Here is a 17,047-nt window from a genome sequence, read left to right as displayed (position 1 = left end):
AGACGGACGGAGTGCAAACCTAAAGTCCAATCGACCTCATCGGTAGGGTACTAAAAACAAACTATAGTTACAATACGGAAAAGAAATATAATAGACCAGGACCAACAGTGATAACAAATTTATACATCGTTGAAAATTTGTAGTTCACCTATACCAAAGAAATCCATGCAGAATTGCTGTCTTTGTTCTATCAGAATAGAAATAAATCAAGGGGGCTTAAAGGAGTAAGTTTTTGGTAAGGGTCATATCGGCCCCAATTATCAAGTTGAATGTTTCAGGATAAAAAATGTTTCAAGTTGATAAAAAGACAAATGCGAGGAAGTTAAAAAGAACTATTTCTGTCATAGTTTTATTTTGAAACATTGATATTTACATCCAAAATAGGTCAAACCTGATTTCAACCAAAATTAAGGCCTAGGAAACATAGAGTGCAGGCGTCAACAAACTAATTATTTATGTCAGATATGTGAATTGTCATAACAAAGATTATGTAAAAGATCTTTTTTGTTGTCGCCTGCGCTCCAAGTTTCCTGTCCAAGAAATCAATGAAAATTTATCCATTTTCATTGAATTTTCGTGGAAAATCAAAATGAGTGCTCATTTCATTAGCTATGATTTATTGTGATATTGGTCAATTAATCCTAATTTCAAATCTTAGCCAGAAATAGGGCCATTTTAGGGCCTTATCAAACCTACTCCATTATATTGATTTTACTACAGGTTGGCCCTTAATGCTTAATATTTTACCACGTAGAATACTAATGTTCTGACATCACAGATAGAGTCGATGTTCAATGACGTCATATATTTCTATACTCCAATCAACTCTTGTGGTTTGTTTTTGAAGACAATGGATCATGACTGAGAGAGTGGGGCTAATTCATTTCCATGGAAATGAGATGTGCCAATGCTAATACAGCTGCCTACCAATTACCATTGACTGTTTCAAAGTCAATGGACTTTAAATGAGGGGCCAAGCTAAATAATCTCCATGGAAATAAGATGAGCAAATACAAATGCTAATGCAACTACAATCCAAATATCATTGACCTACCATTAGTGGTTCCTCTTTACATTGACCTACTATTAGTGGTTCCTCTTTACATTGACCTTACACAAACTTTAACAATTGCTGACACCATAGCCAAGGCACTGGAAATAGCATGCTAAAGTTTTACCTCCTCAACTTCTTTGATGCAAGAAAATATGTTATAGTTTTGTAACTGCGCTAGATTTGACTTACTTTTTTCCTTCAATGACATATTTCATAATCAACATATGACCCTGTTTGTTGATGAACTCATGAGCAAATGTACTATCTGTGGCTAATTTCTGTAGTCTTTTTAATGATTCTAGTTTCTCTTCTGCTCTGCCCTCTGTTAAACTTTTGTACAAATCTTTGGCACTTTTTTCCTTAAGAAAAAAATAAATTATCTTAAAATCACTTTCAATCTATAAATGCTTTAAAAACAAAAAAGTAAAATTTCCTTATCAATTTATTTCATTTTATTTCATTATTTTTATTTGAGGAGGGTAGTTTGCATAATTAATATGAAAAAAATATATGATAAATGTGAATGAAACAGGAACCCAATAACTAAATGTGTAAAATCATATAGCCTTAAGTATGTTCTGATAAATTTCCAAATAATAACTTTTTCATAAATGAAAGAGATTACTGTGGATTCTTTTATTTTCATGGGTACCAAGTTTTGTGGATTACGAAATAAAATGCTTTGCAGAGCGCAGCCTGATACGACTGCAGAGGTCGAACCCTGAACAGTTGGGGCAAGTTTGGACACAATATTCAAGATTGATACTGTCTCAATTTGGATTGCGATCAAATTTTTGACATAATATAGGTTTCTGACACAAAATAAATGTGGTCAAAGATCTTTGAAATGGGACATTTAATTTACCTAGTATGGTCTGATATCCAAAATCTAACATGGTTAGATTCAGCATATAAAAAACACCAAAAATTTAATTCTAGTTGAAATCAAACAACGTTTAATTTTGAACTCTTCAAACCTTATTATGGACTAATTCAAAAACAGGGCCCAAAATAAAAAATCTGAATGCACAATAAGATTCAGCATATCATAGAGCCGCAATAACTCAGTTTTTGATGAAATCAAACAAAGTTTAATTTTGGACCCTTAGGACCAATTTAATCAAAGCGCTAAAGCACTGTAAAGGCAGTTAATTACAGGTTGTGTGTATTTTTAGTCCAGTTATATCATTATCTTGCATAGTACAGTGTACTTATCAGAGGTGGCTTTCAGTATTTAAGATTTAGAGTTCTCTAATGATATTGAACAAGTTATATGAATGTCATATTCTGAGCACTATATGAAGGTGATTGTTCTCACTTGTTTATGAACTAGTGCATTATGTCCAGTTTGTACCTTTTTTTATCTATGTTTATAGTCAAATTAGTTATCAAAGGTACCAGGATTATAATTTAATACGCCAGATGCGCGTTTCGTCTACATAAGACTCATCAGTGGCGCTCAGATCAAAATAGTTATAAAGCCAAACGCTGTCGGCTCTCTTTTATCTCCGATGTTAGCGTTTTACGTTTATTCAAAAAGTAATTTACCTGTGATTGTTTCTATATAGGATTGTCTTTCTTCAGAGTTGAAGAGCATTGAGGACCCAAAATTCCAAAAAGTTGTGCCAAATACGGCTAAGGTAATCTATTCCTTGGATAAGAAAATCCTTAGTTTTTCGAAAAATTCAAAGTTTTGTAACAGGAAGTTTATAAAAATGACCATATAATTGATATTCAAATACTGTTTAAAATAGTTAGGCATTTTCTTTTTAGTAATAAGTAAATGTTATCAGCTGTATTTTATTCAACTCTGCAAATGTGGTTTGTTACTGTTAAGTATGGATGATAGTTGTTTCATTGGCAATCATAACACATCTCCTTATTTATATAATGATCTATATTCAACGACCTCAGGTACAAAACAAATGTATGTAACTTAACTATGATGGGAAACCTTTGACTTCTTTCTTTTATATAAACTTTTGATTTGGTACCATAGAACTATGTAGAATAAATGTACATTGCAACATGTCAACTCTTTCAATGACAATACTTTTTTTAGAAACTATAACTCCAAGCAAAATTATATTTCCAAGTTTAAAGTAATTTATGAATGAAAAAAGGAGTTCTTAAACTGATTCGCTGAGCGCAGCTGGATACACCCGCAGAGGTCCAACTCTGAACAGTTGGGGCAAAAATGGACACAATATTCAAGCTTGATACAGGTCTGAATTTGGATTGTAATTAAATATTTGACATATTATAGTTTCTGAATAAATGTAGACAAAGAACTTGAAATCAGTTATATGAATTGAATTTATATTCAATTAAAGATTTCTTGCTGTTGTGCAATACACTGTGCTGTTGTGCAATACTTAATAAATCTGTTGCCAGACTATAAACAAATAAAGTTCAATTTCTTCTCAATGTCATATTTGAAATTTATGAAAATCTATAGGGAGATTACATCAATAGCTATAAATAATTCACCAAAGTTTCATGCGAACTGCTTAAAGCATTTTTGAGTTGTTGTCCAACAAGAGTGAACACGCTGAAATGTCTCGCCTTCTTTACTAATCACTGATATTATGTTGATAGTCCTTAATATAAAGCTTTATTACAACTGTCACATAAACTTAACATTAACCATGAAAACTGCACATTGACCAATGAACCATGAAAATGAGGTCAAGGTCAGATGAACCATGCCAGGCAGGCATGTACAGCTAACAATTCTTCCATACAACAAATATAGTTGACCTATTGCTTATAGTTAAAGAAAAACAGACCAAAACACAAAAACTTAACACTGAGCAATGAACTGTGAAAATGAGGTCAAGGTCAAATAAAACCTGCGCGACTGACATATAGATCATAAAATATTTCCATACACCAAATATAGTTGACCTATTGCATATAGTATTAGAAAAAAAGACCAAAACTCAAAATCTTAACTTTGACCACTGAACCATGAAAATGAGGTCAAGGTCAAATGAGACCTGCCAGCTAGACATGTACACCTTACAATCATTCCATACACCAAATATAGTAGACCTATTGCATACAGTATAAGAAAAACAGACCAAAACACAAAAACTTAACTATAACCACTGAACCATGAAAATGAGGTCAAGGTCAGATGACACCTGCCAGTTGGACATGTACGCCTTACAGTCCTTCCATACACCGAATATACTTGACCTATTGCTTATAGTATCTGAGATATGGACTTGACCACCAAAACTTAACCTTGTTCACTGATCCATAAAATGAGGTCGAGGTCAAGTGAAAACTGTCTGACGGGCATGAGGACCTTGCAAGGTACGCACATACCAAATATAGTTATCCTACTACTTATAATAAGAGAGAATTTAACATTACAAAAAATGTTAACTTTTTTTTCAAGTAGTCACTGAACCATGAAAATGAGGTCAAGGACATTGGACATGTGGCTGACGGAAACTTCGTAACATGAGGCATCCATATACAAAGTATGAAGCATCCAGGTCTTCCACCTTCAAAAATATAAAGCTTTTAAGAAGTTAGCTAACGCCGCCGCCACATCACTATCCCTATGTCGAGCTTTCTGCGACAAAAGTCACAGGCTCGACAAAAACTGGAAAATCCCCCCTTTTTTAATGAATAAAACTCCATTACTCAGAAATGTAAAATCTAAAATTTATAAAATTCTAAAGGGAGCTTACGGATTGATAATTTAGTCTTAGATGCAAGATTTTTTTATCAGTTGTTAGTGGCTTTGAACTAGCTGTCAGTAACTGTGAGTACTCTCAGATCTGTACTTAGTGTCTTTTTGTTGTTTGGATGTACAACTACCCGACCACGTCCACTTGTATTTGTATTTATCCATCTGATGAGTTAAGCCTCTTTCAACTGATTTTTATAGTTCGTTCTTCTATTGTACTGTTACACCACTGTCCCAGGTTAGGGGGAGGGTTGGGATCCCGCTAACATGTTTAACCCCGACACATTCTGTATGTACATGTATGTGCCTGTCCCAAGTCAGGAGCCTGTAATTCAGTGGTTGTTGTTTGTTTATGTGTTGCATATTTGTTATATTCGTTCATTTTTTGTACATAAATTAGGCCGTTAGTTTTCTTGTTTAAATTGTTTTACATTGTCATTTCGTGGCCTTTTATAGCTGACTGTGCGGTATGGGCTTTGTTCATTGTTGAAGGCCGTACTGTGACCTATAGCTGTTAATTTCTGTGTCATTTGGTCTCTTGTGGAGAGTTGTCTCATTCGCAATCATACCACATCTTCTTTTTTATATTTACATCAACAGATATAAACAATTCACCAAAGTCAAGGTGAGACAACAAAACTTAGTGGTAAGATCTCTGAAATTTTTTACATGGTACAAGTTTTTCTCATTGTTGGAGATTGTACGGTGACAGTAACACCTGTAACTGCTTAAACCAATTTCTTATGCACTTTAGTTCGATAAACTCACTGAATATCATACCACATCTCCTTATTTTTATATGCATTACAATTTACATGTGCATGTAATTATAAATATATATATATCAGAACAAAATTCATTGCGTCACTTTTATTTATGCATCCTTTGGCACAATACAAGTTCTAAAATTACACAACATAAAACAACTAAATGTTATTTCAGATGAAAGTTTTGTTTCAGTTCCATTCATAGGATTTATTAGAATTTTGTATGTTTTGCTAAGTCCAATAATTCGCTCTATGTGCACATGTTAATTGGAGACTTTTCTATCCCGTATAAGAGTTTTGGAACTAATTCTGTTTCTTTTTTTGAAAAAAGTTAGCAAACAAATCTTGCACATTTAAACCTTTGTCTGCCATCACACTGTCACCTGGATCACATAATTGAACTATTCTACATCTTTCAACTATTTCATAGTCACTGGTAGAACCAACATATGCATTAGAGACATACATGTAGTTGACTAAACCACCAGGTGTAGAACATACAAGTATTTTCAGTGTTTCTGTTTTTATATGATGAAAAGGTTGCCTGAGCTCTAGGAGCTTTAGGTTTTATCACGGGATATTCTGTGCTGTCAATAATAATCCAAGTCGTTGGATGGTGAAAAATACCTGACTAAACCACTAGATGGCCAAGTGTTAGCCTCACACCACTGTTTAGACATAAAAACAATCCATGTATACACAATATTCTTAACACTAGATTCAATCTAGAATCTAGAAAGTTCAAAGTTGGTTGTATAATGCCTCAATTTCAACAAAGTCATAAAAAAACTGATTTTCAACTGACACCCTATCAATTTGAAAATATATGTATCTCAAACAATGTGCTGCTGGACTAAGTGTGGTCAAAACAAATAAAAATTTTAGTATACAACTCTAAACCGGTATAAAAATGCATGGCTGTGTCACGTGTCTTCATTTCAAAATTCTCTGCTGAAAACATAGGCATTGATGGTGTTTGCGTAATTCCATCTGTGAAGCTCAACATTAGCTCGGCAGTTGGTGGTGGACAGTCATAAATCCTTTCTGCAGTATGAATGACTTCTTCAGGAAAACCAACTTTACAATCAAAACTTTCCTCTAGATTTCTACTACAATATTCATCAAGTTTAGTTCTTTTGTTTTCACAGGAAACTGCCCTGATTTTTCTTTTTGCGGACGATTCAGTCTCTTGCTTGGTCCAGGAAAATAGGCTGGGAATGGCAGTAGACTTAAGTCTCTGTATGGTGGGTTTGCGCCCTGAAAAAGGTCATAAAACACTAGTTTTTTGATAATTAAATGAACTTCCATTAGCAATGTATACTTTGTATTACCTGGCGAAATATTAACTAGATTTATTCATTACAATCTGGATAAAACTATGTTTGCCTGATTCAATGTATGTTATGTAAATCCAAAGGACAAACAATGAGAGACTTATGCAACAAACGTACATTGTTTGTACCTAAATAACTATAATATAGATGAGAGCATGTCATTGTTTTGTTCCTGTTAACATTGTCATTGATATTTTTCAAGAAAGTCTATGAGGCATAGCTTATGCATTCCTGTCATTACTACATTAGCATAATTACTGCTAAAATAATTCTCAGTATGATATACCTCTTGTAAGAAATCATTATAATTGTAGCAATCACCAAAAAATCTCAAACAGATCACATTGAATCGTAATCCAAAAAATTATGACGTCTTGAATTAACCACCCCCTTTTATTCTAAAACGATAATTGCGGTTGTAAACAGACTTTGGTTTATTCGCATGGCGATTACATATATAACTATATATTTCAAAAAGAAAATAGAGTTTTACCATGAATAGTTTCCTGCACGTAGTCTTTTTCAGTAAAATGTGCCTTGCAAACAACAGCTGACTGAGATGGACTCCACGATTTCATCGTGTTCTCGTCCAATCTGCGTATGGGCCATGGCGTTGATCCAACTTTTCCTTCTTTTTAAGTCATTTGGAAATGCATGTCCTCCTCTTAAATGACATCCAAGTACACAGCAACAAGTACTTGGCATCGTTAATTAAAAATGTAACTGAAATAGTTGCACAGTGCAGAAACCGGAAGTTGAGGAACAGGATCGGCTACCACGGCGCCACCTATTCAGGAACGATAATTTGCTACTTTAAATAACTGCGAAATAACAATAACGTTAGACGGGTTCACGCTTTAAATTGTATAATATAATTCATGTTCAGTCGACCTTTAATTATTATATCAACGACTGAAATGATTTATAAACATATAGATTGCAGATAACACTCGAAATTAACCCAGTGATATTGTTGTCTTTTTTCAAAACTACCTCTACCGTTTTTTATTGGGAAAAATGCATATTTTTTATTGAAATTGGGAAATTTGTATATTTTATTCTAAACACATCTCTGATTTTTTGCTGACCTTTGCTGTCTTTTTTGAACTGTTGTTTTCATGTATATTTTGGTTGTCAGACATTTTCAACCTGAAAGGTACTTTTCGGAGAGGGGAAAGAAACAGAAGCAATGATGGTACTTAATGCATTGAAAACCACATGTGTTACAAACACCATGATGATTCTGATCAGAAAACCGGATCTCAAAAGTGCTTTCTAATATCAAAATAATAACATGAATACGATATTTACAAACATTTCTACCAATGCCATCACTGTTTGGGGAAAATGAAAAACTTTTTGGGATGAATTTTAAGCCATTTTTTTTAGTAATTGGGAATTTTCTCTAGGGGAAAAAGCAGAATTTCGGCTGTAATTTGAGGCAAACAATATCACTGTAACCCGAGCTCTTTCCACACGGAATTCAAATAATTCTAGTTATCGGTTGACTGCTTATAATGCAAAATACAAATATATCAAAAGTTTTTAAAACTAACAAAACACAATGATCGTTTCTCTATTTCCCAATGTAAATGAAATGAAACAAAAAACATTTTATATCACAATAAGAAGAGGAGAGAATTCAACATTTCCGGATCTACTTGGAGCCTAATGACCCCCCACGTAGATAAGTTGGATATCGCGGAAGGAAGGATTAACCCGGCAACCAGAAAGGCATTAAAGCACTGCCTTTAAAAATGGGGCCCAATATCCAAAATAGAAATACAAGGTTAGAACCCCCAAAAATTAAAGACTTATTAATTTAATCCCATTGAAATTGGTTAAAAGATTTGTATTTATTTTCTTCTGTCAAACTTACATAAAATTCCATGCAGGTTTGACAAAGTTATTGTTGACTGAAAAACTTTACCCTTAGACTAAATGTTGACTGTAATAAAAAAAGACTAAGTTCATTTATCAAAAAAATACTGAAAAAATGAAAATAATATTTTCAAAATTTTGTTCTGGATACTTTTTATGCTCATAACACAGCTTCTATCCAAATTTCATAAAATTTTATAAAGGTTTGATGCAGTTATTGATGTCTAAAAAACAGTAATGACAGACAGAACCTAAATAATGACCACAGAATCTAGGATCGCTATGTCTCGCTTCTGAGACATAAATGTCACAGGTCTGACAATAAAACAAGTAACCATAGTGTTAAACAAAAGAATTTAACCACTTACAGGTGACCAAGTTAAAAGTAAAACATTGCCGTTCTGTAGTTCTGCACGATTCTGAAAAATAAATAAACATAGTATATAACACTAATTTCTTCACAATGACATGAAAAATGATAGTTTTTAACAATGTTAGTTGACTATTTATAGAAACTTGGTTTGTAAATTTCTACTTATTATTAATCTAGTATGGAAGAATAAAATGAAAATCATACTTTGGCTAAATTTAGCGTATAATGCTATTTTCCCCAGAAATAAAGAAAAGTTTAGTGTTTTAGCATGAAACAGGCTGTTGGTTTTCTCTCTGGAATTGTTTCACATTTTGTCATGCAGGGGGCCTTTAAAGTGTACAAGAGGGTATGGGTTTTACTCATTGCTGCAGTCCATAAATGACCAACAGACCTATAGTTGAATACATCATTGTCCTTTGATCTTTGGAAACTGAGTATACCAAATTCCAAGTTCTTGTAAAAACACACGAACAAACATCAGTTAATCTTTTTGTTATTTTTAAAACCTATATGTTTTAAATGTTTAACCTGCAATATTAAAACAAAAGAGCATTTGGGATTCAAAAGTCAATAAAAGAATTCAATTCATAAACAAGATTTACGTTGTTTTTGCATACAAAGTATTCATAAGATCTAGAATAATTTGCTCCTTAAAACATTGCAAAAATCCTCATCCTTATGGGTTTAGTGACATTGTATAAAATTTCGCTTAACTGAACTGGTGTACAGCATACTTAAAATTCCCTCATAAAATTTAATTACGAACTATATTACTCTACTACAATTAATATGTACAAGAATCACATTGATTAATTTCACATGATTGTCAGTTGTTGAAGATTAGAAATGATAAATGCATTTTTTTAATTTTTTAATTCATGGTAACCAAAAAAAAAAAAAAAAGACAAAAATCTATATTTAATTGTGTATTTACCCTTTCTGTGATATAAACTTGTCTGTTTGGTTCTGTAAACTGTAATGCATAATCTGCTGCATTTTCCAATGTCCATCTATAAATACAACAACAAAAAAATCAATACACTGTAAATTGTAAATATCAAATGATGGATTGATGCTTTTAAACGTCCAGGGGCAGATAATACATACATTTCCAGGGTGATAACATATATAAATGAATATATGGAATATCTTTTTGTTTCAATTCGGTATTGCAGAGATTTAATGTGAAATCATTTTTTTTCAAATCATGCAACAAGACAAAATTAAAATATATACAAAAACACCTGATATACAGCATACATTGTTTTGAACTAGACCATCATATTACATGTTCTAGCTCACATGCTAATAGTCTGCAGGAAGACATATTACCCTCCGGAAACACATTATTCTGACTCTGAGCCTTTGCTCTTACTCTTATTTGCCACTTGCTTTGAGGAAAAGCAGAAAATACCAATTTAAATATCTTTGGTTGGACCTTGCTGCTTATTGATATCACAACCTTCTGCCTGGAGGAGCCCACAAAGACTGTTAGTATACACATGGAGAAAATATTATATTTTGGGCGAAACAACATTACACTAAATGCATTAGATCAGAGAGATCTCAACTCTATTCTTTTTTTAATTCAATCAGTTCTTACTCTGTCATGTCTTGAACTTGTTTGATGGTAACTAAAATATATATATACTCTTTACTCAAATACATTGTTCTCCCTCAAACCCAGGGCCTTTTATCCTTATGGTAATGTGATGCTCTGATGTTTTTATGTGATGCTATCTGAAATGATTTTTTTAATGAATATGTTACAGATGGGATGCTAAAATTTCTAGAAACAAGATGGTATTTCAAAATTCCTTGTTTATCAGGATGCTATATGAAATGTATGGAGAACACTGATACATGTATATACCTTATATATAATGTATCAGATGTAATGTACATTGACTTAAATATCCATAACAAAATTAATAGAAACAAGCATTCTGAGAGTATTGCATGGCAATACATAGTACCCTACCGGTTTAAAATTAATTGTACTGGAACAAAATGCTAAATTGATATATAACTTGTCATGGTGTAAACTATACAACAAATATCAAGTCAATATCTTCAAGCATGACGAAAAAAAGTGCGGAAAACTGATAATTTAAGTGAATTTTCTAAGTCCAAGGACCATAACTCTGCAAAAAATCATCAAACCGAAACGAAATTCAAACTTGGTCTGTAACTTGTCATGATAAAACTATATCCCAATTATCAAATCAATATCTTCAAGCATGACGAAAAAAAGTGTGGAAAACTGATTATTTGAGTGAATTTTTTAAGTCCAAGGACTATAACTCTGCACAAAATTATCAGACCGGAACAAAATTCGAACTTGATCTGTAACTTGTTATGATAAAACAATATACCAAATATAAAATCAATATCTTCAAGCATGAAGAAAAAAAGTGTGGAAAACTGATTTACCGGACTGACAGAAGGACAGACAGACGGACAGACAGACAGACAGACGGACGGAGTGCAAACCTAAAGTCCCCTTCGACTTCGTCGGTAGGGGACTAATAAGAAGATGTGGTATGAGTGCCAATGAGACAACTCTCCATCCAAGTCACAATGTGTAAAAGGTAAACAATTATAGGTCAAAGTACGGACTTCAATACGGAGCCTTGGCTCACACCATACAGCAAGCTATAAAGGGCCCCAAAATGACTAGTGTAAAACAATTCAAACACGAAAACCAACAGTCTAATCTATATAAAAAACGAGAAACAAGAAACAACCACATCAACAAACGACAACCACTGAAACAGGTTCCTGACTTAGGACAGGTGCAAACAAATGCAGGAGGTTTAAATGTTTTAACAGGCGCCAACCTTCACCCTAACCTGAAATAGTAGTGTAACATTACAACACAGAAAGACACACTATAAAATATCAATTGAAATGGCTTAACTCAATCAAAAAGATTAAAACACTGTTTTACTTGGCAGCCTTTATACTTACTCTGATGCAATGTCTTGAATGATGGCAGCCAGTGGTCTATTCTGTAAAATTAAGTACATATATAAGTATTAAACAAATGTTAATGTGTCTGCAAACTGTTTCAAGCTTATTTACAAACTGGACATAAAAAAATGATAAATGATCTAGGGAATAAGTGATTGAAAATGTCAGGATTTTTACAGACAACAAGGACTTCTTAAATCAAAGCACTGTGTATGATGTGGGCATGGCAAAACCAAGGCAAAAGTAATGATGAAAATTGTGGAAGAGTTGGTTTAGTTATTTATCAAAGCTTATAATAAAATGCTTCACAGGGAACAGCTTGATACAACCGCAGAGGTCGAACCCTGAACAGTTGGGGCAAGTAATTTTGGATACTACATTCAAGCTTGGTACAGCTTTGAATTTGGATTGTGATTAAATATCTGACACAGCATATATATAGATTTCTGACACAGAATGAATGTGGTCAAAGAATTGAAAAATTTTAAATTAGACTTTTACCTATTATGGTCCAATATCAAAAATTTAAATACACTGTTAAATTCAGCATATCCAAGTTCACCAAGAATTTAATTTTTGTTGAAATCAAACAAAGTTTTATTTTTTAACCCTTTTGACAACGATTTGGACCAACTTGAAAACAGGGCTCAAATTTGAAAAATCTGAATATAGGGTTAGAATCAGTATTTCAAAAAACACCAAGAAGAATTCAATTTAAGTTGAGATAAAACAAACTTTAATTTGGACCCTTTGTACCTCAATGTGGAACAATTTGAAAATGGGACCCATAATTAAAAATCTAAATACACGGTTAGATTCAACATATCAAAAAACCAAGAATTCAATGTTTGACTTCAATTCAAACAAAGTTTAATTTTGGACCCCAATTTGGATCAACTTGAAAATGGGGACCAAAATAAAAAAATAGAAAAACACTGTTAGATTCAGCATATTAAGAACCCCATTGAAATTGATCAAGAAATTAGCAATTTATACAAAGTTTTATAAAATGCTTGTTTTTGGCCCCTAGTTCTTAAAGGGTAAGGGCCATAACCCCCAAAATCAATCCCAACATTCCTTTTTGTGGTATGGCACCATGTGCTACAATTTCATAGAGATCCATACACTTATACTCAAGTAATGATCTGGAAACCAAATGTCTTCGGATGACGACATCACCATTCCATTATACGGCCCCAATTGTTTTGATGTCGTATAAAAAATCTCAAGTATCAACACTTTTTTTGTACTGTTCAGTTTTCCACTATCATACACACTTTTCTCATCAACTATACCATTTGTTTTCAAAAATTGATACCAGGTTTTAAGTTACTTAAAAATATGTATCCATTTGGAAAGTATCAATGTCTGAGAAGATGCATGTACAAGTAAGCGTAAGCATGTCTCCAGTGAATAATTGAAGAAAGCAAAATGCATCTATAATGGGAATTTATGAAAAGATGATTTAGTGAGTTTTATGGGAAGCTTCAATCTTAGATCATCTTAGGATGCCTTTTTTACACAAAATATTATATAGAAGGCTAATATTAAGTTCATGATTATGAACCTTGCTTTGTTCATGACCAACACGCTGAATAAATGTTTTAATGTACATGTGCTAGTTCACAAGCTTACAACTTAGACTCATCATACCTACATTTACCTCATCAGCTAAATCAATAACTATCAAGGTGTTGGTCAAATTTCACCTTGAATTTTAAACTACACGGCACGGATTAGATTTAACAAGTCGGGTAAACTTTTACTGATATACGATTTTTTGACTGAAAATTATATTACCATGGGCCAGAAATAAAGGACAGCCCTAAGACTAACAGGTCTAAGAACCACTCTCCAATATTATATTGGCCTGGGGAAGACAATGAGTTTGGTCAACGTAAGTTCTACAGTACAAAATTTATGCTTTTCTTCCTTTCTATGAACAAAAAAAAACTAACAAGTCTACTGACACTGTATTCTGAGGTTGTGGAACTATAGCCAAATACGGATAACTTTTTTTCTTTAACTTTGACCAAGGATGTATAACTAACAATATACGTCATTGCTTTGACCAAACCAAATTTTAAAGAGAAAAAAACTTCACTTCCCTATTCATCAAGTTTTGAGGAATAACCATTCTTTCTTCGCAGCAGTAGAGTGGATTTCGGTTACTTACATTGCCAATTTTTAGATCGCAAAACGGTATGCAGTACTAGTTGATATCTGAAATCTGAAATTACAGGGTCAAACACGATGGGAAGAACAGGAAACTCCCGAAAAAGGATGGAGCTTTGTAGAGGTCTAAAAAATCAGTTAAGATTATCATTCACATATTTTCTACAGTTACGATTATCATTCACATATTTTCTACAGTTACGATTTTCTTTTTTTGGAGTTACGATTATCTTCCTTAAATTTTCGATGGCTATTATCATGGTAACGAGACCATATATGATATTAAGAACACACACACAAAACAAAATTGTAGAGATCAACCTGGCGGCTGAGTAATTCTTGAAAACAACACGTTTACACGGAGATAAACAAATGTAAGCAGAAAACATTTTTATCGATTTCTACCTCCGCCATTTTGGGATCGTGGTAACTGCAGTTACCACGACCAGTTTACCACCAGTATTATATGTCATGTTGCTGTTTTTTCACAGTGCAACATTGTATTTCTAGTTGAATTTATCTTTAAGCTTTCACTACTCTTCCTTCGGTTTTGTTTTGAGTTCATTTGTAAGTGAATGTAAGACGAGGATAACCAGAGCATCGTGTCATGCTTGAAAAGCTTCTTTGGTATCATCAGTATTTAATATTGAGGACATATTGCCTTAATTCTTTCAATAAAGATTATAAACAATGGTCGGTATGTGTTGTTTACCGGCGCTTCGTTTTGTCTCCATGACAAAAGAAATTATAAAAATAGAATGTTATCGATCTATAAATAAATTTAATGACCCGTATGTAAAATATTTATAGCTGTTTCCGCACAGTAGTAAAGGGGCCCTTTACAGGTTTTTGTTTGATGTGAGTGTTGTACGTGAGAAAATTAAAGAACAAGAATTAATTATTTTTTCACCAATAACAAAAATAAAACGTAAAACGTATAAAAGTAAAAATAAGAAGATATGATGTAAAAAAAAAAACAACCAAAAACAATGCATACATGATAAACTCTGACCTTTTGTCACATGACCAAAATCTTGAACTTATAAGCCATTAAATCATTTGTCATCCAACTATAACAACTCCATTTGACAAGGCCAGTTATGTAATAAAACGGAATAATATAAAAGAAAGGAACGAAAGCAGTAATAAAGTGATCAATGCATGACTTCCAAAAGACTGCCACATGACTGCTACGTTTAAACGGCACTGTAATAGGTACGATTCATGTAAACAAAGTTGCAATATAGTATCGATCACAGCTAAACGCTTGTAATAAATCCTTGATATCTACCATGTCTACTTTTTCGTCTACTAGTTTAATAAAATTACCGCCAAACGATATCCATGTGCAATTTGTCATTTGGTAAACATAAACGACTTGTATATAGAAATTTTCGGCGATGAAATATTTCATACAATTGTTCTTAACATTGTTATTAATAGCACATAAGATAAAACTCAATTAAAGACTTTCCATAGAGCACTATTTCCAATGTTCAACGTCATTGATTTTGGGTTGTTCGACAATCATTTAAGGTTATATTAGACATATTTTTTGTATTCCAGAACTAAAAGCATGAAAAAAGTGTCCAATTAGTTATACATGAACTACCAGCCTGCTAGATAAGGACAATTGCACCTATTTCAGTATTTCCGGGGAAAAATGCAAATCTAGAGTGCAAGCATAAAGCAGCTTAACTGCCTAAAAATTGTGTAACAATAAGGACGTGTTTATTTAGATAACGTTATATACTTTTGAATAATTACATGCACTATAATATTTTCAAGGAATTTGCATACAAGACACAAAAATCATATTCCTAAAGTTAAAATGTACTTTAATCATGTTAATTGAGTTAAAACAACATAAATCTTAAAAAGTGAAGTCTTTATTATCAGTATTATTACACCATATTTTTGGGTAATATCAATCAGTTTCTGTGTTTTTAACCGATTTACGGGTTATCAGTGTACCAAAGATATGAAACTTTGAGACAACTAAACTAATATATAAAAAAAATAAATAATAAAAGAACAGAGTTCCAATGTCCCCTGTTTTGCACATATTTTATCTATCCAAGGTACAAGGTCAATAACTAAAAAAAAACACTTTTTTTTTGTTCTTTTAATTTATGTTCATAAATATCTTAGAGAAATGAAGGCTTCATAGCAAATTCAATGTGATTTCCGATATAATTAATATTTCCAAGGGGCATAACTAGTTAAAAATAATTTGATCAGCACTTACAATGTATCTTCGAAAGTGTCAAAAACATTGCTGATATAAACCTATGATATAAGTTTCATAAAATTCTGGCAAGAATTGTACACATGAGAGCACTAACGATGCAATTTTCCATATAATTAATATTCCCAAGGGGCATAACTCTTTTAAAAATAATTGATCAGCACAGATTTTAAAACTCATCCAAGACATTGATGATATAAACCTATAATATAAATTTCATAAAAATCTGGCAAGAATTGTACACATGAGAGAGCTCACAAGGCAATTTTCCATATAGTTAATATTTCCAAGGGCATAACTCTTTCAAAAATAATTGATAGGAAAAGATTTTCAAACTCCTCCAAGAAATCGCTGATATAAACCTACAATATAAGTTTCATAAAAATCCAGCAAGAAGTGTACACATGAAAGCGCTAACGATGTAATTTTCCATATAATTAATGTTTCGAAGGGGCATAAGTTGCTCTTTTAAAAATAATTGATCGGCACTGATTTTCCAACTTGTCTGAGAAATTGCAGATATAAACCTATGATATAAG

The 17,047-nt window shown here is 32.6% G+C and overlaps 2 protein-coding genes across 3 annotated transcripts in view; both read right to left on the bottom strand.

Annotated features, from left to right (window-relative positions):
* Positions 1 to 17,047, bottom strand: part of LOC127700467 (engulfment and cell motility protein 1-like) — a 55,020-nt gene that overhangs the window by 37,030 nt on the left and 943 nt on the right. For both annotated transcript variants that reach the window (XM_052203958.1, XM_052203959.1), the window contains exons 2-5: positions 12,083 to 12,123; positions 10,047 to 10,122; positions 9,108 to 9,158; positions 1,244 to 1,413 (exon numbers count right to left, since the gene is read on the bottom strand). In XM_052203958.1, coding sequence (XP_052059918.1) covers positions 1,244 to 1,413; positions 9,108 to 9,158; positions 10,047 to 10,122; positions 12,083 to 12,123 — 338 coding nt within the window. The remainder of the gene's footprint in view (positions 1 to 1,243; positions 1,414 to 9,107; positions 9,159 to 10,046; positions 10,123 to 12,082; positions 12,124 to 17,047) is intronic.
* LOC127700489 (uncharacterized) lies at positions 5,613 to 7,685 on the bottom strand. The gene is made up of 2 exons (XM_052203989.1): positions 7,352 to 7,685; positions 5,613 to 6,781 (listed from the first exon to the last, which is right to left on the bottom strand). Exons 1-2 carry the CDS (start codon positions 7,434 to 7,436, stop codon positions 6,378 to 6,380), a joined length of 489 nt encoding a protein of 162 aa, XP_052059949.1. The 5' UTR covers positions 7,437 to 7,685; the 3' UTR covers positions 5,613 to 6,377.

Source organism: Mytilus californianus, unplaced genomic scaffold, assembly GCF_021869535.1.
Source record: "Mytilus californianus isolate M0D057914Y unplaced genomic scaffold, xbMytCali1.0.p SCAF_5, whole genome shotgun sequence".
NCBI classification, from domain to species: Eukaryota; Metazoa; Mollusca; class Bivalvia; order Mytilida; family Mytilidae; genus Mytilus; species Mytilus californianus.
This window is presented reverse-complemented; position numbering and strand designations above follow the sequence as displayed.